At 40.7% G+C, this 25,074-nt stretch overlaps 1 protein-coding gene across 1 annotated transcript in view; it reads right to left on the reverse strand.

Annotated features, from left to right (window-relative positions):
* Positions 1 to 1,971: 1,971 nt before the first annotated feature.
* Positions 1,972 to 25,074, reverse strand: part of SLC25A36 (solute carrier family 25 member 36) — a 37,243-nt gene continuing 14,140 nt past the window's right edge. The window contains exons 3-7 of the mRNA XM_064152753.1: positions 23,919 to 23,996; positions 20,959 to 21,059; positions 13,891 to 13,957; positions 7,212 to 7,501; positions 1,972 to 6,678 (exon numbers count right to left, since the gene is read on the reverse strand). Of these exons, the coding sequence (XP_064008823.1) occupies positions 6,485 to 6,678; positions 7,212 to 7,501; positions 13,891 to 13,957; positions 20,959 to 21,059; positions 23,919 to 23,996 (730 nt within the window). The 3' untranslated portion in view covers positions 1,972 to 6,484. The remainder of the gene's footprint in view (positions 6,679 to 7,211; positions 7,502 to 13,890; positions 13,958 to 20,958; positions 21,060 to 23,918; positions 23,997 to 25,074) is intronic.

Raw genomic sequence — 25,074 nt, forward strand, 5'->3', positions numbered from 1 at the left:
CTGGGAAAAGATTAACCCTTACTGGGGTTTCTTTGTAACAGGATGGGGTTGTGTGTGTTTGTTTTTCCTCCAGTATTCACTTATTTTCTCTCCAAGAATAAAACTAAAGACACTGGGAATAATTTCTCTTAAGAGGTGTGTTCTCCCTTCAGTATCTGTTACACACAAGTGTTGGAGACTTATTTGTGTTGATCAAAAGCTTTACATTCAGGCTAGAAAGGCCAGTGAATAGTTCTTCCTTTGTGTGACAGCAGGTCCTGTAACAATACTTTTACCAAAGGTACTACTTCAGATTTTATGTAATTTATACAATTTCAGATTCCACTAAGCTAGTTTTCTCTGACAGGTTATACACACTTTCCCTTATTGTTTACAGTCTTCGCTTCCCTGTAACAGTGTTGAATCAGAGCTATGCATCTACCCTCATTACATCAGCTCCAGATTTGTACATACAGCACTGCTGAATTTTACTGTTGATCAGATTCAAGACAGTGTATTTCAAATAATTCCAAATTTATCATCCACAAATCACACTCATGTTGCCCAAGCCTTTCTGCCAAACCCACTGATAAACTGAACACACCATATGGATTGGATCTCCCGCATTTATTTGATCTAAAACAGAGATCACAAATAATCACCAGCTTATTTTAACACCATCAAGTTTTGCTTATTGCCTAGTTACCTTTGTGTCTGCATCATAGGTTGCAGAAAATTGGTGTGTTTGCTTGGCTTGCTACAGGTGCACAGCCTGTAATTCCCTCATTTAATTGTTTTCTCTTTAAGTACTGGTTCTACATTACCTAGTCCCTAATTGTATAGTGACAGTCCTAAAGTATCAGAATCCTTGAAATCTTTCCTGCCACACTCACTGCATGTGTGCTCAGAATTCTGGGTAGATGACCAAGTCTCAGAATAAACTCCTCTGGATTTTATCTACGTTCCAGACAATTCCAAGGCTTACATCTTATAAACAGCCAGCCTTAAGGCAGGAACAGTCCCTAAGTAGAAAGCTACCCAAATGAGCAGTCTTTAAAAGCTTTTTGTTCACTTCACACAATTCTATCACTAACAAGTACCTCTGCATTAGTAAAACCAGTCTTCAGAGCACCCTGTGGAATATTTCAACAGCAAAACCTGGAGCTCCTCCTTTCCAATATTTCTTTCACAGTTCAATACACTATTTTGTTTGCATCAATTCACTCAAGCAAACTAGGTTCCTGTCCTGGCATTTCCTGTCTTTGACAAGCTGCTGCAGAAGCTAATGATGTTCTGGCTGGCAGCAGCACATAGAAAACAAGAAAAGTATTTGTCTTTGGGGCATACCTTTTTATTTCAGCCTTAAGTGCATTATCAAATTCAAGTTGGGTTTTTTTTTTTTTTTTTTTTTTTTTTTTTTTTTTTTTTTTTTTGTGAAAGAGACCATTGTTGAACCTCACATGCTTTAAGCTTGCACCTGTGTCAGACTACACTACTCATTATCAAGTCATAACTCAGGACTTGAAGTGCACCTTCATTTTATATACATGCTTTCTGTCCACAGTGAGCTTAACACAAGCCCCTCAACAGAAGGGGTTGTAGAGCAGCAGGAGTGTCACACTTAACCTGAGCTCTGCCCTGCCAACGTACCTCTTTCAGAGTTAAAGCCCAATTACAGACAGTTACAGTTATGTCAGTTAGAGGCATACTTTCAGATGTCAGAGATAAGCACACTGGTTGCCTGCACTGATTCTAGAGGACTGATCATCTCAACACCTAGCTGACTTGTGAAAGGTGGAAAGTCAGAATCAAAGAAAGGAAGGTCAATTCATATCAATGCCTACTGAAATAAAAGTATGTCAGATGCCCAGTTTTAATGCAAGCTTTGAAATAGTTCTGAATAAATGAAAGCATTGGAGACACCATATTAAAGGCTGCAAAGGATTCAGTTGCAGAACAGCTAGTGGGTGGAAAAATCACAGCACACAATCATTAAACTAAGCTTACGAATGTATTTGGAGAACAATTTCTGAAGAAGTTATGAGGACAGACTTCAGATCAAACACCTATTAAGAGAAATTATATCTAGTAATGTTTCATATTCAAGAACTTGGTTATAACCACACGTACAAGTCTGAATATTTTAAGGGATTACTGCCCTTCATCTGTCAATGCTTTGTACTAGGTAGCACTTCAAATGTGCTTAAGTTTTCTGATCACTAGTTAGTGAATCCCAGTTAAGAGAACACCACTCAGCTCTGCTAACAGTATCCAAATCCAACAGTAAAAATACATCCAAGGAGTCTATGTCATCCATGAACTCCTTCAAGAGGAATATATTAAAAAGTAAAATAATTTTCAGCTGTTACAAAATGGCAAATGATTTACTGGAACGTCCTAAGAACTGATCATTTTTAATCACAACTGCCCCAGTACTGGTATATATATCAGTAAGAGAAAAGTTAAAAGGTGTAAGTAGTGTACAGTTTGGCACAGAAGGCAACATTTGAACAGAACCACATTATTTTAATTTGCTTTGAAATTTAAAGCAATCAAAAAAGAGTTAACTATATAAATACAGAGCAAATGCACATAGTTTACAGCCAACTCCATGAATACAAGAATAACAGCAAACCTCACATGAGCACTGAAGTAGTCCCAGGCTGTCATCTGTGTTTTGCTGTGACTCAGAGCATAATTACGTTCACATATGCAGGGTGGGCAGACTCACTTAAATACAAGAACTGAAAACTTAAGTCTTAACTGACATAACATTCAGAGAAGTACATTTACCTAGGCACACTTCAGCATTCTGCTTGTTTCTCCAAATTTAAACAGTTTAATCAAGAGGCAACATTTATAAAGGCTCTCAACACTTCATCTGGAAGCATTCTTGTAAAATGCTGTCTTCTGAGGAATGTTATAAACAGTATTGTAAGAACAAAAACAGAGTAGCAGAAACTCACTAACACCTCAAACAGTAAAGAAATACAATGGAGTGCATCATGTAAACAGGGAACTAGACAGATGCAATGTCAATATATGAACAGACAGGTCAATCTTGCAGCCAAATAGAAGAAAATCCATAGATCCCTAGTTTAAGCCTGCTTAATACACAGGCTAGCAGATCAGAATTTGGGCATAAAGCAGATCAGACTAGGCTAGGCTCAGCCCTCCGCCACACACCATAACTCACCTGTCTCCACACAACTCTACAGGGACCAAGCGAAAGGGCAGGTAAATGCGACTGCATTCACTGAAATCTAGTTCTTCACGGCTCTCCCAAGGCAGGCCACCTTACCGTATTGCCCTGGTGTGCCTAAGGCACTCAGGGACGTCGAAGCTGTCACACGGATCTAGCCAGACCAGGACAGAGCCGTGATGAACGCATGCTCAAGTGCCATCTTTTGGCCGATTCCAGGCACTGCACTCAGTGTTTCCCAAACCAAACTGGTTGCTGAGTCAAAATCAGCAGCTCGCAGTAACACTTAAGTCCCATCCAGGCAAAGAAAGCGAGGAAACCGATTAACAGGAGTTCTTCAGACATGCATATGTCTCTAGCACAAAAGAGCGACAAGCATACTACGTTACAGCAAAAAAAAAATCAAGATGAATATATCAAGACACATAAAGATAAATCAAGAGAAAAATATAAATCACTGTGAAGCTGGCCAAGTTAGAAGGAAGTTTGAAGACATTCCTTTTAGTTCTGTAGTTAAGATTACTGAATGTACCATTTTCTTCTTCCCTTTGAGATATTAAATACCAAATAAAACTATATAGATAATTCAAACATCTTTGGGAAAGACTACAGAGGTAACTGTGCATGTACTGGTACTTCAAAAATCTTGATAAACTTTGGGTTTATGTAAAGTGAACCAAAAAGATCACCACCCCTGAAGTGTAAAACACTACACACCTGTTAAAAATGTGGAATAACTTGATTGTCTGTTTTCAACTGTTGTCTCCCAAACTGAATCATCATTGTCAACATCTTTAACTCCAGGGGTCTGCTCTAACCAGACAAGGTACACATATGGTACTCAGTGAATCAATGGACAATGCACATGTAATTATGAGAAAGGGTATCTAGTGGGACTGAAGAATCTTAAAGTGTTGAATCCAACTTTGAACTCTGAAGTCGAAAATTGTCTTGGCTAACTGAAATTCTGGCTATGACTGAATAATCTGGATAGTCTGAAAAATAACCCACTTCCTACAGAATGGAAGCCACAGTAAGCAGCTATTTCTGCACTTAGCTATGCAAAAAATGGCATCACAGCAAAACTTGGGGTCAGAGTCACAAATCCTCCAGACTTTTTCTAGAGCCCTAGAAAAAGCCCACTCCCCTCACTTTAACTATCAGGTCCACCTTTGGTCACATCATGGGCTATGCTATCCATCTTCAAAAAGATAACTTCTTTCTCTCTGGAAAGTGTTAATACAGCTAAGCCACTGCAAGTTTGCTGTACATACTATAAAGGCAGCTTTTAGGATGAGCAATTAGCACAGAGAACCAGATGAAATATTAAAATACTGTGACACTCTGTAAAGAACATCACAAGGGTCAAAGAAAAAGAAAGCAAGTGAGAAACTCAAGTTAATTGTTCTGTAAGCTGTGAGCTTTTAAGCTTCTACATACAGCCTACAAAACTGCAGCAACAGATGCTATGAACCTATAGCATAAAATGCCTTTTTTCCCCCTGCACAGCTTCTACAGAAATAAACCCACATGCTTTGTTTAAAACCAAATTCTGTTTTGAACACTTTGACTACAGATAACCAGTAAGAGGAAGAGAAGTCATAAGGCCCAGAAAGGCCAAAGTGCATAAAGAGTAATTCATAAAATACAGCCATTGCACACAATGCACAGTTGAAGAGGACTGCAGCACCACACTGAAAGAGCTGATAGCATAGTTCCATCCACACCAGTGTAAGCAGCATTTCTATGTAGAAAGCTACTGACCCCAGATAATAATGAGCATATTTCTCATGAGGATCACAGATACAGATTGGAAATTACTGAAAGTGCAGATAAAAGATGCCTGGAAACCTGTAGAGGTTCTGGTGACATGAAGCTTCTGGTTTCGACACTCCAAGCATCCGGTTTTGGAAAATCCTGTGAATTATGACAGAATATGCCAACTCATCCCTACTGTGAGCACAGCACATGGCTTTGCAATTGGCCTATAGAACTGACAAAGCCAATACCTGAATATTCAGACAATCTTGGGGACAAGAACTGCTGCAATTCAGTACACAGGCTCAAACTGGAAGAAGTGATACTGCAGTTATCAGGGGGAATGTATAGAAGACAGATCTCATTGGCAATTTTTTCCATACCAAGGCTGTTTGCACTGAAAAGACCTACCACAATTTCAACTGTTTTCTGCTTGTTGCAGCCATGGTGAAGTGTTCTCCCTTGTACTCCCATATAGATAACAGTAACTCAATTCAGGATTTGACTGAAACTTTATGGTATTACAGCTTGTTACTACCTGTGTCAATCCCATTTTCAAACAGTAGGCTGGACTAGATGAGTTTCTCATCACATTAAGAACCCCTAAAATGGCTACAAAGTAGCATTCAGTAAGTTCTTCCTTAGTTGTGTGAGTGACCTGACAGGTTGGCAAGAAATTGATGATACAAGAGAGCTTTTTTGTAAGTCTTAGTGAATGAAAAGTTCCAGGAAAAAAAGAGATAATGCAGCAGAACTAGAAATCGACATATACCAATACTAACAGACAGAAAACCTCGAGAGTTCAACAATCAGATGACTTCTCTCTCACTAGCCTACAACACTGTTAAAGCTTCAAAACCAAATGAACCAAAAAACCCAACCAAACAAAAACCAATCTATGAAAAACCCAAGCACAATTGAACTCCAACCCCCACATAAAGACAGCCCAAGCAAGCTAAGCATTGCTTTTTGTAGTGAAGAAATAACTTTGTTCTGGGTCCCTGCACCATATTGTCTTGAGGTAGCAACATGGAAAACACTTTATACGCTGATTACTACCTCAGGCTCTACAAATTTTCAGAGCAACTGAATGAAGTTTCAGGTATGGAAAGGTATGAAAGCACTGTCTTCCCCATTCTTGCAACAGGTTACTGTGCAGTAAAACAGAACAAACAGGATGCAGTTGAGAGCAATCAGTAAGAGAAGTAAGGCTGTCCAAGAACACATTTATGCCCCCTCCCTCACCAGGTCTCTGAAGATGAATGAATGGCCCTGTCTAGATTAACAGATGAAAGGAAAGCAACAATTTTGAATTAAGAGATGTACAAAGACATTCTCTAAAGGACAGTTCCCCATCTGTCACACAGCCAAGACCATACAATAAGGCAGCAATAGGATTCATAGTTGCCCACAGTCAGCCTTCTATTTTGTCCATAGCTGCACGTTCCTGATAGAACTCTTCTTTTGCCCACCACATCGGCATTGACATTCAGTGGTCCACCCCAGTCTATCTTCCACCTTCTTTTAGGAAGCCTTGTCACACTGCTATCCATCCAGCAAGTAGACTACCACTTCATAGGTTGACATCATGATAGCCGTGTTTGGAATCTGTCTGATCAGATGTGTAGTTAAACCACGGTAGAGGGCTCCATACCCTTCTTCTCGCACAAGCAAAGAGAGGGTCTGGAAGAAAGATCTGTATTTTGTTCCCTCTTCTCTTAGTCTTGTTCGTACAACCTCTGTTCAAAGGAAACACATGTGGTTATGTTCACCACTACTCATTACCTTTCCCAAAAAATAATTAGTGATTTCACATGAAAACATAACCTCTCCCCCTCCCCAAGCTTTCAATCTCAGGAGGACTCTTTGAAAAAAAGAGAGGAAGACAAACAAGCACCTACTTTGTAAGAAAAGTGCAGCTTAAAACCAAGCCAGGCAGCCAGTCTGCCTGTAAGGGGGAGAATTTGCTGTCAAGTTAGCCAAAATTGCTCACTTGAGAGATTCCAAGTGAATAAGGGCTTTTCCATTAAGTATTTTGAGCCAGATCCTGACAAATCCTTTGGAATAATAAATATTGCCTGAGAAGAGGCCATGTTTTAAAAATACTTCAATTTCTGAGTACTACACACATGTTGGCTCACTGAATCTGACATGAAAAGCTTTAAACAACTAGAACTTGAGCCACGTGAGTGAAAGTATGCTACAAATGCCACCGAGAAAATTCCCTTGGCTCGGTGTGATTCAGGCTCTCAGCTGTACAAGCCCCACATACCATGGGGATATGCTATAGATGTTGCACATGTTTTGGAAGTGGCAGCTGCCATCATCATTCCAACAAAGTCCGATGCTTCCTTCGCTGATTCATCCTCATTGTCCATGGCAGAAGCAGTTTTATACTCCAGTAGTTTCCTCTTAATACTTTCATAAATAACAAAATGAATAACAGTCTCAGATATGCCTGCATAGGAAGCAGACATTCCTCTGTAAAAGCCTTTAATGCCATCTGATCGATAAACTTTTCGGACACACTCAAAAGCACTCATTCGCTTTTCTCCACGATTCCTAGAAGGGAGAGAAGATGACAGAAATCAAGCTGGTGCAGCATGAGATTGGAAGAGAACGAAACATTTTTGCTCAAGTACAAAAGATTTTAGGAGACATTCAGATACATTTCATAGCACATATAAACAGTGTGGGGGTTTCAAGAGACCTCTGGAGATCTAGTCCAACATTCCAGTTAAAGCAGAGCTTCAAGTCTCAAAGGCCTTTGTCACTAAACATAGGTCTAGTATTACACTGAATCCAAGCCAGACTTCACATGCTGACTAAAAGTATCACCAAGGTGAATCACTCCAGGCCTCCATAAGTCTTCTAGAATGCAGGACAAAATAGCCTGAAAGCACTCAAACTATTAGCGTCTCCAAAAAATGACCTTTTTTCCTGCATGAGTGTATTCCCCTTAAGTTTTGCCTCTCCTAAAGAGCTCTGTCGAATGTCAGTTACAGTGGTTAAGTCTGAACAGCAGGCCTCACACCATCATGGCTACCAGCAAACACCTAGCACATCCAAAGGGAGCAACCCAACCAACACAGGCAGCTACTACTTGATTCAACTGAGTCACCACTGATGTTGAGGAAAAGGCTCACTAGACATGACCATATCAAGCAATATTTGGTAAACAGTATCTTATGCCCAGTTTTAGCTTGCTGACCAAATTGAGTTGTGCATACACAGATCTTAGCACACCATAGACAGCTATGCAAAACTATTACAACGCTGCATAAAACGTGCTTCACTGAAGCAGCGAGTGCACCTGAAGCATGTGGATACTACCACCAGAGGTCTCCTGAGCAAGCAAATCACAGAATAAAGAGGTAAAATAAGTCCCAAAGAAGTTATAGTAACTCATATGAGTTCTGTAACAGCAAGAGAGGCAGCAGCAGTAGCTATTATGTACGAGACATTTTTGTGGCAGAATTTAAATTTTGGTGGGTTGAACATGTTTCTGTACTGTCTGACATTGCAAGGGATCAAGCACAATTAAGAGAAAGGGGCATGCACAGCTGCAAATCAGATTAAGTCAGGTGGCAGATGCTGCAGAGGAGTGGGCTCTGATTTGCTGCCAGCCAAGAGAAGAGTCAAAGAACAACTGGTGAGAAGAGCAGCTGGACCTACAGCTGCAGCTTCAGGAACACCTCAGTTGCTGTATGTCCCCAGTAAACTTGAAGAGGTGCACCAACAGACTACTTTAGGAGTCTGTTCTAATGTACAGCATTACCTCAAAGGCCAAAACAATTTCACTTTGGAAACAAACACATGCTTTCTCCAACTCTTCCTAAGATCAAAGGGATTTTTGAGAAGACCTTCAACAGAAACAAGAGCAAGACAGAATAATGGCACAGGCCAAGTGTTTTTATGTCTTTAGTAACTGAATTAGAGGAGCTAAGAACACACTATGTGCTAGACGAGCCCACATCACAACAGTGTCTCACACAAAGTTAAAATTGTGATTCATCTTTGGGTCTCCCACATGAATAAGATGCTTGATACTATGTACAGAAATAACCAGAAATTATGCCTTTTTTTTTTTTCTTTTGGTTTGCACAAAGCCCCACAATTTCCACTCATGTCTTGCAGTGCTACAGTTTAAGAAATTTGACCAACAAAAAAGGCAAAACATGCCACCAGGTTGCACATAGCACCAAACACCCCTTGGAGTTCATCACGGAATTACCATCCCAGTCATATGATAAAAAACCCTCATGGTAAAACTAACTCTGGGATGTATTACTATGGTCACAGAATCCAGCACTGTAAGAATTGGAAGGGTCCTCTAGAAATCTAGTCTAAGAGCCCTCCTAAAGCAGGGTCACCCACATAAGTTTGTTCAGGATCACAATGGTCAAGTGGGTTTGGAATCTGTCCACAGAAGAAGATTCTACAACCCCTCTGGGTAGCCTGGTCCAGGGCTCTGGGACCCTCACAGGAAAGGATTTTCTCCTCACGTCCAAGCTCCTGGGGGGTTCAGTTTGTGTACACTGCCCCTTGTCCTATCAGTGGGTACCACCAAGAGAGCCTGGCCCCATCTTCTTCATATCTTCACATTAAGTATCAATGATGATTTATGAGATCCCCTTGCAGCCTGCTCTCCTCCAGGCTCAACAGCCCTAAGACTTCTTGGCTCTTCCTTTTCAGAGAGGTGCTCCAGTCCCCTCTTCTTTGTAACACTTTGTTAGACATCTCCAGTAGCTGCCCATCTTTCAAAGATGCCAGATCTAGTACACAGGACCTCAAAGCTGGCAATATGCCTGCTAAAAAGAAAAATGCTAATATGCTAAAGCAAGTCCCTCAGTTCTCCAAAACAAGAATATGTGGCTCACTGGTGTATTTAGAATGGCCAGAGAAAACAGTTTTATATTGTGGACTAAGCTTTCAATAAGCATGTCCATCAAGTGAACAGGACAGACACTGCAATACTGGCAATCCCATTTTTAAACAGATGGGAATATAAAGGTCTGTATTCCTTCTCCTTCCAATAAAGTTCTACTTCATTACAAGTTTTGGAATGTTCTATAATTGGTTACAAAATGTTTCATGCCAAACAGCTTCTATGGACTAGCCTCTACTAGGATAGAATCATAGAATCATAGAATCAACCAGGTTGGAAAAGACCTCCAAGATCATCCAGTCCAACCTATCACCCAGCCCTATCCAGTGAACTAGACCATGGCACTAAGTGCCTCATCCAGTCTTTTCTTGAACACCCCCAGGGACGGTGCCTCCACCACCTCCCTGGGCAGCCCATTCCAATGGGAAATCACTCTCTCTGTGAAGAACTTCTTCCTAATATCCAGCCTAGACCTACCCTGGCACAACTTGAGACTGTGTCCCCTTGTTCTATTGCTGGTTGCCTGGGAGAAGAGGCCAACCCCCACCTAGTTACAATGTCCCTTCAGGTAGTTGTAGACAGTAATAAGATCACCCCTGAGCCTCCTCTTCTCCAGGCTAAACAGGCCCAGCTCCCTCAACCTCTCCTCATAGGATTTGTGCTCCAGGCCCCTCACCAGCTTTGTTACTCTTCTCTGGACATGTTCCAGCACCTCAACATCTCTCTTGAATTGAGGGGCCCAGAACTGGACACAGTACTCAAGGTGTGGCCTGACCAGTGCTGAGTACAGGGGCAGAATAACCTCCCTTGTCCTACTGGCCACACTGTTCCTGATGCAGGCCAGGATGCCATTGGCTCTCTTGGCCACCTGGGCACACTGCTGGCTCATCTTCAGCTTACTATCTATCAGTACCACCACGTCCCTTTCCTCCTGGCTGCTCTCAGCCACTCAGTCCCCAGCCTATAGCGCTGCTTGGGGTTATTGTGGCCAAAGTGCAGAACCCTGCACTTGGCCTTGTTAAATCTCATCCCATTGGCCTCTGCCCACCCATCCAGCCTGGCCAGGTCCCTCTGCAGGGCTCTCCTACCTTCCAAAAGCTCCACACCTGCTCTTAGCTTGGTGTCATCTGCAAACTTACTGATGCTGGACTCAATGCCCTCGTCCAGATCATCAATAGATACTGAACAGGACTGGGCCCAGCACTGATCCTTGGGGCACAGCACTGGTGACAGCTGCCAACTGGATGTGGCACCATTCACCACCACTCTCTGAGCTCTGCCATCCAGCCAGTTCTTGATCCAGCACAGAGTGAATCTGTCCAAACCATGAGCTGCCAGCTTGGCTAGGAGCTTCTTGTGGCAGACAGTGTCAAAGGCTTTGCTGAAGTCCAAGTAGACTACATCCACAGCCTTCCCCACATTCACCAGGCGGGTAACCTGATCATAAAAGGAGATCAGGTTGGTGAGGCAGGACCTGCCCTTCCTAAACCCATGCTGGCTGGGCCTGATCCCTTGGCCATCCTGTAGGTGCTTTGTGATGGCACTCAAGATGACCTGTTCCATGACCTTGCCTGGCACTGAGGTCAGGCTCACAGGTCTGTAGTTTTCTGGCTCCTCCTTACGACCCTTCTTGTGTATGGGTATCACATTGGCAGCTTCCAGTCTTCAGGGACCTCTCCAGTGAGCCAGGACTGCTGATAAATGATGGAGAGTGGCTTGGCCAGCTCAGCTGCCAGCTCTCTCAGCACCCTAGGGTGGATCCCATCCGGTCCCATGGACTTGTGAGGATCCAAATGACGCAGCAGGTCCCTTACTGCTTCCTCATGGATTAGAGGGGGACTGTACTGATCCCTGACTCCATCCACCACTTCAGGAGCCCAGCTGTCCTGGAGACAACCTGTCCCACTAGTGAAGATTCAGGCAAAGAAGGTGTTAAGCACCTCTGCCTTTTCCTCATCCTTTGTCACTATGTTCCCCTCTCTATCTAATAAGGACTGGAGGTTGTCCTTGGCCCTTCTCTTGCCATTCATATATTTAAAGAAACACTTTTTATTTTCCTTGACAGGCGTGGCCAGCCTGAGCTCCAAGTGGGCTTTTGCCTCTCTAATTTTTCCTCTACAAGACCTAGCAACTTCCTTGAACTTCTCCTGGGACACCTTCCCTCTTTTCCAAAGGTGATACACTCTCTTTTTTATCTTTAATCCCTTCAGCAGCTCCCTGCCCATCCAGCCTGGCTGCCTCCCTCATCGGCTCATCTTCCGGCTCAGTGGCACTGCCTGCTCCTGTGCCTTCAGGAGTTCTTTCTTGAAGCAGGTCCAACCTTCCTGGACCCCTTTGTTTTCGATGGCTCTTTCCCAAGGAACTTTCTGAATTAGTTCCTTAAATAGGCTGAAGTCTGCCCTTCGGAAGTCCAGTGTGGAGGTTCTGTTGATCCCCTCCTGGTTTCTCCATGTATTGAAAACTCTATAATTTCATGGTCACTGGACCCCAGGCAGCCTCCAACCACCACATCCCCCACCAGCCCCTCTCTATTTGTGAGCAGCAGGTCAAGCAGGGCTGCTCCCCTGGTAGGCTCACGTAACAGCTGGGATAGGAAGTTGTCTTCCACACATTGCAGAAACCTTCTAGACTGCTTCTTCTCTGCAGTGTTTACGTCCCAGCAGATGTCTGGTAGGTTAAAGTCACCCACCAGAACAAGGGCAGGGGATCTTGAGGCAGCCTCCAGTTGCTTAAAGAGTAATAAATCAACCTCTTCTTCCTGGTTGGGTGGTCTGTAACAGACTCCAACCAGGATATCAGCCTTGTCGGCCTTTGCCTTAAGTCTCACCCATAATGACTCAACTTGATCATCTTTGATTTCTACCTCCATGACATCCAGAGCATCCCTAATATACAGAGCCACTCCCCCACCCTTTCTCCCTTGCCTGTCTCTCCTGAAGAGTCTGTAGCCATTGATTACAGCACACCAATCATGTGAGCCATCCCACCACGTTTCAGTGATGGTGACAATATCATAGTTTTCCTCCAGCACCAGAGCTTGCAGCTCCTCTTGTTTGTTACCCATACTGCGTGCATTAGTGTACTGCACTTAGCTGGGCTGCTACTTTTACATAATTCTTGTGTTTTGATTCAGAAAAAGTAGCCTTCCTCTTTCCACCAGCTGGAGCCCACCGTATGTAGAAAAACAAACCCCAGCATGTTTCAGGTATTTTTCTAAGCTTTTGCTACTAATCTTGAATATTTATTTTAGGAATGTTTCACTTAACTAAAAAAAAGAAGAATGTATTGCCAAAGGAAAATGTGACCAAACTATTGGTAGAACGTTATTAAAATAAGACTGAGACTGTTAACTTTCTAACTCATTCCAAATTGGTTGGCTGGGCTGCTGTAGTTCAAGAATGCTTCAAAATAGACATTAAAATAGAGACAAGTGGTAGTACAACTTGTAAATAGGTGTGCTAGTTTGAAGCTAGCTGGAATGTTTTGGTGAGAAGAACTAGATTACAGGCTGCGAAAGGATAACAATGGTGCTGCCTACTTCACTCAGACTTACTGAGAGGTATAAGAGCAAGAATCCAAACATAAGGTAGTTGCTCTCTGTCTGGGCTTTGAGCTGCATTTCTCTCTGTCTAACCTAACCTGATTAATCCCCCTGCTTCCCAACCCCCCTGGCTGACCCCCCATTCTTCTTGGGCACAAGGCAACATCTGGGGTAAGGTAGAGGGGTGGAAGAAGGCAGAAGGGCAGTTGCGAGCCCCTCCTGGGGACTCAGGTTTCTGGGAGGGGGGGGTTGTGTTTCTGTATTACTTTTTACCTTGTATATTTCTGTATATAACTCTCTCCATATTGTAAATATCTGCTTGTATATTGTGCTAAGCTGCAAATATAAGCTTTGTTCAATTTCCAGAGGCAGCTGAGTCTAGTCTGGGTAATTTCCAGAGTGTGTGTGTGTGGCAGGGCAGGTAACTAGATATTTAAAGGATCATTCTGTTCTGGGATGCAGAACAAATCCAATGTTTAATCAAAACCTTTGCTGCAGGGAGATCCCCCACTGTCACTATACCTTGCATCAAGCTGTAATCGTGTCTTTACCAGCCAAATGGGATTAGTCGTTGTGATGGCAGTAAAACCTAAAACATTTAAAAAAAGAGAAGTTAGATGTGACAGCATCACAAGAGCAACCTCATCTAAGTTCAAAAACACATAGTAAGGTACAGGGGATGCAAAAAACTTGAACTAAACTGATTTTAAGTAAGCACTTGTCACCCTTTACTGCTACTTTACAAATCTATATAGCCAATAAACATTTAGCTTATCTTAAAATTTTACATTAATACCAAGTTTGATTCTTAGAAACAGAACCCCTGTATAAAATCAGCCCAATTGTGTACACTACTCTGCCTATCTAATGGCACCAGCCCTGCTTTGGCACCATAGGACATAAAAGCTAGCTAGGCTAACAATACCCAATTTGGCAAACATCAATACAAATGTACTGCAGGTACAGCAATCTGAGATGTTATAAAACACTGCCTCAATTAAATTGCTACCTAAAATACAAGCCAAGTTTAAAAGCATGCAGATGGAATAAAGACTACTTTTGGTGCAGCTGAAAGGCTGAAGGTAGGAGACCTTTTAATACTAAGCTATAAAAGAACAATTAAATTTGAGTGCTAATGTTTTATTTAGCATTCAAAGCAGAAATTGTTGGGTGACCTATTAATACTTTTACAAGCATATTAATGTTTAGATTGTTAAAGTAAATAGCATGGCTTCTAACTTTCCAGACAGCAACTAATCAGACTTGCATAATGGCTAAGGGTTAAAGCTTTGATTTTCAGTCCACTAATGAAAAAGGAAGAAAAAGAGAAAAATGAATTAAAAAACAAAATAAACCGAAGTAAGAATAGCTCTTACTTCTGCACAACGGTGGAAAGAAAAAGAGCAAAGTGAAAGGCAGCTCTGAATAAAGTAAAATGAAAAAACATCCAGAGTTGTACTACCACACGTGCACCATTAATGAGGTGTCATGTCTGCAGAAGAGAAGAGGAAAAGGGAAGAGCTGCAACATGGCCAGGCAAGAGATGATAAATTTAGACACTTGCTTTCTAAGTGACACACATCACTTGCATATCATTACAGAGACATGCTGCCCTCCTGCAAGGGAATGGAGGTTGGGGAAAAGCAACAAAGAGTTACCTTGTTCAGTGCACTTCTGGTGCACAATACTTATACAGCAGATAGGCTACTAATAAGCTGGCTTATGGAGATCATTAACAGCTCACAAACATTTATTTAGCAGAACTGTTGGCATCCTTATTACTTCTGTTCAATCACAATATAGATTGACATCACATACAGATGACCACAATACTCAGAAATGCCAGGGGATCTTAACTGTTACCAGTTTTACTCTGCTCCTAGTCCCTATCTTAAATGGATCATTATGATTTCCAGTTATAATTCTAAAATGCAAGCTAATAAGTTTAGCAGCTAAGATTTAGTTATATTTCTGAGCTGAAATAGCAAAACCACCTTGGAGATTTCAGTTAAATATTTTAAGCCAATTTTAAAATTGACTCATGCATTTTCAAAAGAAAGTTCTGCTGCCAGGTGAAGATTTGGCTGTTTACTTTTTTCATCTGTGTCCAGGTATATCTATAGCTGTTCATATGATGGAGTCAAATTCTAACAAGCCAAAAGTGGTTTAGACTTTTATTTCATGTAGGTAAAAAGTGCTGTAAAAAGAAAAAAAAAAATCAAGGCATCAGGAACTACTCTAACAAGCCATAGGATGTTTTCAAAACACACATCTAAAAGCAAGGTTCCATAGCTCAACTAGCCATAGAAACCCTACTAGTCCAACAGCACTTGAGCCTGGGTTGACCTACACTGAAAATAAACATTCTTCTGGTATTTTTTAGTTTTCTTTTACTTCAAATCACTCTTTCCATATCTATAGCACAGCAAAGGGCATTAGAAATGCACAGAACCACTAAGGCTCTGCAATCAAGTGGGTAAAACTTTTAACTTTCCCTACCAAAACATTTTCCATGAAAGGCTTCTCTGTGAAACCCAAAAGTAGTTCCCAAGTCTCCCCTAGTTCTTAGTTTTAAGTGCATCCTCTGCATTACTACTTGAGTTTCATGCATTGACACTGTTATTTCCTAACTGTACGTTACAGCGTGATCTGCTCAGCCCTTTGTCCTTCCCAATCAGACCTACTCAGATCCTGAATCTGAGACAGTAAACACAAATTATCTCGGAGGCAGTGTCTGAGTGGCAGGAGTGGCTGCACTTACAGCAGCTGTCGCCTCTAGGGACGCTGGGAAGACTGTATTGAAAACGGCAGTGAAGTGTGCTTGGCAGAGGACAACTTATTCTGACCAAGCTAGCACTCCATGGGTTGCTCTAAACATTAAACATAGCATCCCAACAGTAGGAGCAGACACTTGCAACATAGCTAGTTTATTTCCCTAGGGCGGTCATAAACCTAAATTACATGGCAGTTAGAACTGAAGTTTCAAATCAAAGAGTCTTCAATAATTCAGGTTTCAAGATCTAACTATTGCAGTACAATTCTTACAGGTAACTGAGTAAATATAGTTAGTGGAAGAAAAAAAAAAAACTAAGAGTTGAGTGATGCAGACATCAAGAAAAGCACTCCAAAACTTAAAACCAGGCCATTTGTGATCTTTGATAAGATCCTTTTTCACCTTTTAAATACAGAAAATGTGGCAGAAGTGCTTGCTAGAAAATGAGGGGGCTTGCAACAATTTCTCCAAAGCTCTAGCAATTGTTTCCTTTTTATTAAGAAGTCTCAGTGAACTTTAGAATGCTTTAAGTTTTTTAATGTGTGATATCCTCAAGAAAGATTCCAGATTCATTGGAAGTGTAGATAATTTGGCAGCATCAAAAACTCCTGTACTTTTCTATGGTTTACTGTTGCCTATGGATTATATCCCAGTTTCAGTCAGAATTACCTCAAATCTCTTTTCTCAGCTATGGACAGGTAAGATCCCAGGTATTCCTACTACTCATATGTCAAAGGTTAAAGCTTCTTTTTATCTATAAGCTAATGTAATTTATACAGACATGTGAATATGGAATGTTGAATTAAAAATCCATAGTAGTAAAACAAAAACAAACCAGAAGAGAAAACAGAAAGAGACAGAAAAGATATTATACATATATTAAGAGAAAAAGAAAAGAGGTCTTTGAAATAATGTGACACCACAGTATCAGCTGCAGCATTTAAGGCAGCTCTGGGACACTAAAAAAAAAACACAAAAGGCTTTGTTTAACCCAGTGGGGACTTTCGATTAGCTACAGCTGAAGTAGCAGCTATCAGAGAAAGGTGTTTTCCACCTTTCCCTGAACTGCACAGGAAAAAACCCACAAGTCTTAACTGTGTTAAAAAGTGATGTCTTTTCACAGAGCACATCATCCGAGTTCAAGATAAAGTGAATTCCCCTTAATCTGTTTCTTCAACAGATATTTACAACCCCAATGTGTGGTTCTTATTCTAGAGGCTGCAAGAGATGCTCAGTTCAGTACTCACGAGGTTTAAGTTAGTCCATATTTCTGCAGGAAGTGACCTGCGGATGGGGAGCATGAGATGACACGATCTCACTCTTTTCACAGGAGAAATGTACAGTAAATGCCTAAAATAGACACAGGCTTTTCTGTATCATAACAACAAGCAGTGACCTCATCAGACATTGTGTACAAATCAAATCCCAGTGGAAGGATTTGTGAATTAGTTATTGTGAGATCTAACTGTTTTCCAGGTAAGTTTAGGAAAAAAAGAAAAATAATCAGAACAGGCCACAAAATAATGAAATAGTTGTGTAAAATGCACTGAGTACTGAAATTTCTGCTCATTTGCAGCAGTTCAAGTTTATATCTCCAAATACTTACCTACATGTAACATATAAAATTTACAATTGAAGCTTTCCTCCTTCCCCACTCCCTCCCAAATAATGAAAAAAGCTAGTCTTCTCTTAGGACTGAAAAAACAAGATAGATACCTTATGAAATCAAACTTCCTAGTACCAATGAATTAAATACACATTTTATTTGGTATTCAGTACCTCTGTAGATACTAAACAGTTACAAAAATATAGTCTCTCTAAAGTAATAAATTGGTCCCGTTTTCAAGAATAAATAAAAACTGATTTGGTTTTGTTGGCCAGTAGAGTTCCAGAGAGAAGAGCAATAACATACAAGGCAAGGCAGTTCTGCAGCAGATCTGAAATGATACTACGACTCATTAAAGGCAAACCAGAATGCCACACAGCAATCAAATATCTCATTCAGTCCTCTACACTTTATCCTGTGGCTAAAGAGTTTAAATACAGTGAAAAGACAGAGTTCATGCTGAATCTAAGAATTTAGGCTGAACTATGAGATGTACAGACAAACTGTCTTGATGTAAGAAAACATTCTTTCATAGTGTGCTTCAGAGCTAGTAACTGTCCAAGTCCACAAAAACCCCTATGTGATAGGCCAAGCAGTAAGCAAAAGATTGCCAAGTACTTCATTTCAACACACATTTCAGTTATGAAAGTGGTATGTACTATATGCTGGAAACTAGCACACAGCAGGCTAAAAACATTAATTCTAATTACATAAGGCATCAGTTAATACATGGCACAAATCTTCCTTAGGAGAAAACAATGAGAGTTTTAATAAAACTCGTGTGTTTTATCTTTAGAAAGAAGAATCAGACCTAAAAACAAAAATGCTTGAAGCATCATAGCTCAATTTCTCCCTTCTAAAAAAAGCCATGTGCATTCAAAGAGTCCTTATTTAATAATGGCATTAGGCTAGCCTGAGATATTTAGATACAACACAAGTAAACAGTATTTAAGGTCAACTGAAGTTCACTAGAGTACTTCTATACAAGACAGAAAGTTACAAATATTTAATTTTATTTAAGCATCATTAAACTTTGCAACCTACACAAAGCTTGCAAATACAAACACCACCTCATGCTCATTAGATATTGAAAGCCTTTATGTAACAGAAAGGTCATATCCAAATAAAAAGCCCTTATTTAAGACTGAGTTACTCAATTCCTTACTGAAACCAAATGGCAGCTGCAAAAGAAAAAACCAACACTGATTATTCCATGATGATTATTAGTATATTCATCCACCTTGCCACTTTGCAATCTTAAGTCTCAAAACAAACACTACAGTGACCATCTGCGTTTTAGCCCTAATTCAACCAGTTAAGAGCTCACATTCAACTTTGTCCCTGTTATTTTGTTATTTCTCTTGGTTGATTTGCAACACAGCAATACAAACCTTTCAGGTAAAGGTGTTAATAGCTGGTTTAAGTGCATTTTCTGAAATACACTAGTTACAAAAACAAGGTTAGCACATTCCAAAGAAAGTACTCCTAACGTTAACCACACTTCTTTCTGACTAAACCAGATTACCACCAGTATTGAATACAAATAAATAGTTTGTAAGTGAACCTTCTTTTAAAGGTCTTTCAGAGAATGTCTGCAGAATACAGTGCCAAGTTGTGACCTGCAGAGTGAACTTGCAGGATTCAGCTTCATTTGCTGTATGGTTTAGAAATAAAACTGCAGAACTAGGTAATGCAAGTAATAACAGGCACAAAAATTGTTCAATATTAAAACTGGTATAGCAGTATAAAAAAAGCAGTTAAAGCTCAAATGTGTTTACCCTAGTCTCCTTCAGTCCCCAGGCACCTCCAAAAATGTTCTTTTAGCTACAGAAGGAGAGCAGGAGCTTCTAAAGTTAAGGAGTACTCTGAACCCTTGATTGTCTGCAGCACTGCATGGATAACAGGTTTTCAACTAAGAACAGATTTTGTTATCCATACTTCTTCCATTTAATCAATTTAAAAACATTTGATCTTCCTGACATATGACTGAAAGCAAATTCCTTGGAGCAATCATCTCACTAGGATGAGCTTTTCATGAAATCCCCTTCTATCGCATTCCCTGTGCTGCTCACCTAAAAACACACTCTCAGCTGATAATGCATCATTTAAGCACCTTATTTTGCTTCTTTAAGACAAGAACAGCTCTTTTTACACCTCTACAAAGATTAAAACCTGCCATCACTTTTCTCATGTGGTAGAGGTGAACACTGTCATATCGGAGTATAAAACTAAATGTCACTTATCTTTTCTAGGCTATGTAACAGTTACTTCATATCAGATTATTAACTAATATTACACAGAAAACTAATCCATCTTGTTATTCTGACATCACCTTTGCAGCCCATTCTAGATAGGTAGTACTCTCACATTATAGACTGGCTGCATAATGTGACAGGAATTAAACCTCACCAGGCTAACACAGAATTGTTAGAATTTGTTGACAAAGTGTCTACGGTCTACACAGAAACACTCCAGAAAGTTTCTTACGTAGGAAAGATACAAGCAACAGCAGGTAAAGCGCTGCCAGCCCAAGGGTTGAAAACACCAGAGCAATTGACTTGGCCGAGGTGCCTTTAATTCCTCTTGTTAACATTCCCAAAGCACAAAACATAGGAATAAAGCAAAAAATATTGGAGGCTGTTCAAGACACCAGAACTACACTGCAGATATGAACCAGTAATTTAGAGATGAATATGAAAAAAAGTGACATAGAGCACATTTCCACAAAGTTAGAGCAACCTTCACACCGACTGGTATTTGAACTCAGGAGAGAGTGTTACATGTAATTTATACAAACATCTGCAGGCATATTTCAGAAAGGCAAAAGTTACTATTACAAAGCTGTAGCAGAAAGTGATATTAAAAACAGACTAAGAGGCATGAAACCAGACTTAAGTGCAAACAATGGTGTTACAGTCTGCATAATGAGAAACTACTGGAGTCTTTTTACATTTCAGAGCTTCTCAACTCAAAACCTGGCATTCAACTCTTCCCAGAAAAGACTATTTACACACAGGTCAAGATCTTCATCACTCAATGGAAAGTTTCATGCATGTTATTATCCAGATAGTGTCTTCAATAAGAGACCAAGTAAGGTAACTATTAAAAAAAATAATCACTGAATGTTTTTTTATTTCCTTTCCCTATTTATTGCCACCTCTCATTTGTAGCCATGACTCCAGAATGAGGCAAAAAAGTTACAGATCCTTACCTGCCACACCAGCTGAAATCATGTGTACCTGGGTTGAATCTGGATTGAAAACATCATTCAACTTTTCCTTACAGTTTGAATAAGCAGCAAAATATATTGCTCTGAAATTAGAACAAAATTCAAGTTACATTACATTTTGTGTCAATACTGCTATAAGCAGTGCCATTAACTTGACCCAATATCATCATGAGTTAGTGAAGTTTTACTTCCTCAGTAGAAAGCTACTCACAGAATAACTCCTGCAAAGTAGTGGCACTATTCTAGGAATGAAAAAGACCAGGAAAGGAAAAAAAACCCACAACTTTTTCTTCCCCAAGAGCTCCAATTAACAGTGAGGGGAAGGATAATTAGAAGGATGGCTTTTTTTTGTGACAGAAGGAAGCAAAACACTGCTGAACTCAAAACTAGTAACAGATCAAATTTGTTCTCAAACTTAATTTTGATAGCATTACAATATCAAGAGAACTAGCAAATATATAGCTTTTAAAAAGCCAAACTGCATATTTAAAATTTATAATATTGCTCTAGCACTTGATGCAAATATTCTTAGCTATATAAATACTAATAACTACAAGTTATATTTTAAATGCTAGAACAGCTGTGAGTCTAGGATCTGCATTTTGGTTTAGTACTGATTTGAAATATACACAAAGTACTTCTTGCAGTATATTCAGAGAAACCTGATCTGGTACCAAAACAAAACAGACATAGAAGTCAAGATGCCAATGTATTACATCACCAAAAAAATCCCGCTTGCTTTTACTCATTGAAGCTAAACCACCTTACTTAAAGCACACCTAAGCCTCACATTTAAGACTAACTCTTTTTTAAACATGCAGATATCTCTCCACAAGAGGAAAAAAAAAGGAACATGCCAGTTTACATGAGCAGAACATTTAAACTCATTAGCTGTGCAAACATGTTTTCCTTTGCTATAGAAAAGAAAGTGCTTGCTTCACAGGTGCAATTTCCAAAATGGAATCTGAACTCAGTTAAGTATATTGAATGTGTTATGAAACATGCTTCTCCACAGCTTATTTAAACAAAGGCCTGCTGTTAAATCCACTTAGCTAATGCTTTATTGAAATGAAGTACTGAGTGAAGACAGAGTCAGAGAGGAATGAGGATGAGCTTATTTGGAAGACCTCACATATTAGATCAATTTGACATTTTTAGTATGAGGAGGAGGGGAATACACTAATTGTCTTAATTCCCCTGTTCACCTAGGGAAAGAAGGGAATTAAGATAATTAACAAAATTTATGGAAAATAAAAAGGTTTTTTGCAACTGAGGGCATTTTTCATTGAAGAATGACACTTATACAGTAGAATCCATTGCTGCAGAACAATTGTTGTTGAAGTAATATCAGTGTTGAACATTCAGGTGAGAGTGAGCTGTCTAATAAAGGAAGAGGCTCTTCAGATTAGGAAATGCTCATACAGATGTCAAGAAGAAAGCTACTGGAATTATTTCAGCACCAGCACATAACTGTAGTATCATCCAGGGTAAGTTATGAGTTTTACAGAGCTTTGTTTACATATGCTTCTAAGGTGTATTCCTATTTTTGGAATTAACAACTGTGCCAAAGGATTAGTTCAAACCCTGGCACAGACTACACCTCACCATCACTGCCAGCACCAGCTGTGTAGCTGGAGTGTTCGTGCTGATGCAGAGCAATGAGCATAGCATTAGCACTGCCAATTGTAGCAACCTTACACTTCTCTGTTGCACTCTGACACTGGCCCCATATCCCATGGAGTCCAGCCCACGGCTGGATCTGCCTTCTTTGGGACAGCCGTTAGGTGTCAGCCTATCAAGTCTCATTCTTTTTGAGGTTTCAGAACAGGCTTCCGAGTGCAGTAGAACAGTAATCTTCGCTCTATCAGAATCCATGAACAACCAACCCGGTGTTTTGAGGCTATGGACATACAATTGCTTTCTGCAGACGGATTAACTGAAAGCTGACAATAAATCTATCTTTCTATCTTCAAAGATACAGACTTGTTTGCATGTGCAGCTCTTTAAGCTTTTTCCTTTATAGCTGGACAAAGTCTAGTGCATGACAATAAATACTGTTGAGTGGCATACCGGATGGCAAGTGCTGTGGCAGTCAGTGCAGGGAGTAGATAGTAAGCTGAAGATGAGCCAGCAGTGTGCCCAGGTGGCCAAGAGAGCCAATGGCATCCTGGCCTGCATCAGGAACAGTGTGGCCAGTAGGACAAGGGAGGTTATTCTGCCCCTGTACTCAGCACTGATCAGGCCACACCTTGAGTCCTGTGTCCAGTTCTGGGCCCCTCAATTCAAGAAAGATGTTGAGGTGCTGGAACATGTCCAGAGAAGGGCAACAAAGCTGGTGAGGGGCCTGGAGCACAAATCCTATGAGGAGAGGTTGAGGGAGCTGGGCCTGTTTAGCCTGGAGAAGAGGAGGCTCAGGGGTGATCTTATTACTGTCTACAACTACCTGAAGGGGCATTGTAGCCAGGTGGGGGTTGGCCTCTTCTCCCAGGCAACCAGCAATAGAACAAGGGGACACAGTCTCAAGTTGTGCCAGGGTAGGTCTAGGCTGGATATTAGGAAGAAGTTCTTCACAGAGAGAGTGATTTCCCATTGGAATGGGCTGCCCAGGGAGGTGGTGGAGGCACCGTCCCTGGGGGTGTTCAAGAAAAGACTGGATGAGGCACTTAGTGCCATGGTCTAGTTCACTGGATAGGGCTGGGTGATAGGTTGGACTGGATGATCTTGGAGGTCTCTTCCAACCTGGTTGATTCTATGATTGATAGAGTAGCAGAGTATGAGTCACCCATTAGCTGGGAAACAGTTATCCCAAGAACCAAAAGTTATTTCTTATGAAGTATGAATGAAGATGAAAACTGCACCAAATACAACTTAAATCCTTTAAACAACACATGGAAAACTAAAATGTAATCAAAGTTTTATTTACTGTAAAAGTTCATACTTACCTGGAAGGAGCAACACCTACTAAATTAGGACCCAGCCCTCTAAAGAGAGAACGAGGGCCTTCCTTCTGCAAGATCATCCTAGAAAACAAAGTGACAACACTGTAGCATTGAGATCTCAATTAAAAAATGCACTGACTACCATAACTACATCAGTTTAAGTTTTACTCTGCACAAGTAAAGTTTCCTAATAACTGACAAGGCATTTGACCACAAAAATGAGTCATCTCTGAGAATTAGCACAAAAATGAAATTCCACTATTGCCTGACCAGCCACTGAAATCCAGGACCTACATACAGAAGTATAGCCTGATGTCAATACTAACCATGGAAACATTCCTATTCCCATAGATTGTTCAGGAGAGATTTGATTCTATTCAGTGTTCCTTTAATCATCATTTAGCTCCCAGCAGTGAGGAGCAGTTTTGGGTGAGAGGAAAAGAGCAAAGGGCAAGAGAGCAGAAGCAGAGAGTGACAGACTCATGAAGGTTCAGTTATGGCAAGTTCTATGCCTTCCAAGAGCAGCTCAGGAAGATGCCATACTGTTTGTCATGCACAGCCAAGGACATCTTTTTGCAATCTTTTTAAAGAGAGAAACACTACACTTATGTTACCCTAGTTTGACTCGACAAGGTGCCTGAAAGCACACTATGTTGAGACACTAGAATGTGTCCAGAGAAGGGTGACAAAGCTGGTGATGGGCCTGGAACGCAAACTCTATGAAGAGAGGCTGAGGGAGCTGGGGTTGTTTAGGCTAGAAAAGACAAGGCTCGGGGTGATCTCATTGCTGTCTGCAACTGCCTGAAGGAAGGCTGTAGCCAGGCAGGGTTGGTCTCTTCTCCCAGGCAACCAGAAACAGAACAAGGGGACACAGTCTCAAGTTGTGCCAGGGGAAGTATAAGCTGGATGTTAGGAGGAAGTTCTTTACAGAGAGTCTGATTTGCCATTGGCACATGTGCTGATTTGAGGCTATTTTTTGCTGAGAGAAATGAAATCCTTAGCAGCAAGAAAGAAAAAAAAAACCAACAGTAATCTATATCTCTCATTTTTCTGCTGAGAAATGCAACTAGTCAAAATACAGATAAGGCAATCACTTCTCACACACTTCTTAGCTCTCACTTGGGCTGTGCCTTTTTTCTGGTGGTCTGGTCTCCGGCTG

This window comes from Pogoniulus pusillus, chromosome 13 (genome assembly GCF_015220805.1).
Source record: "Pogoniulus pusillus isolate bPogPus1 chromosome 13, bPogPus1.pri, whole genome shotgun sequence".
Classification (NCBI taxonomy): Eukaryota; Metazoa; Chordata; class Aves; order Piciformes; family Lybiidae; genus Pogoniulus; species Pogoniulus pusillus.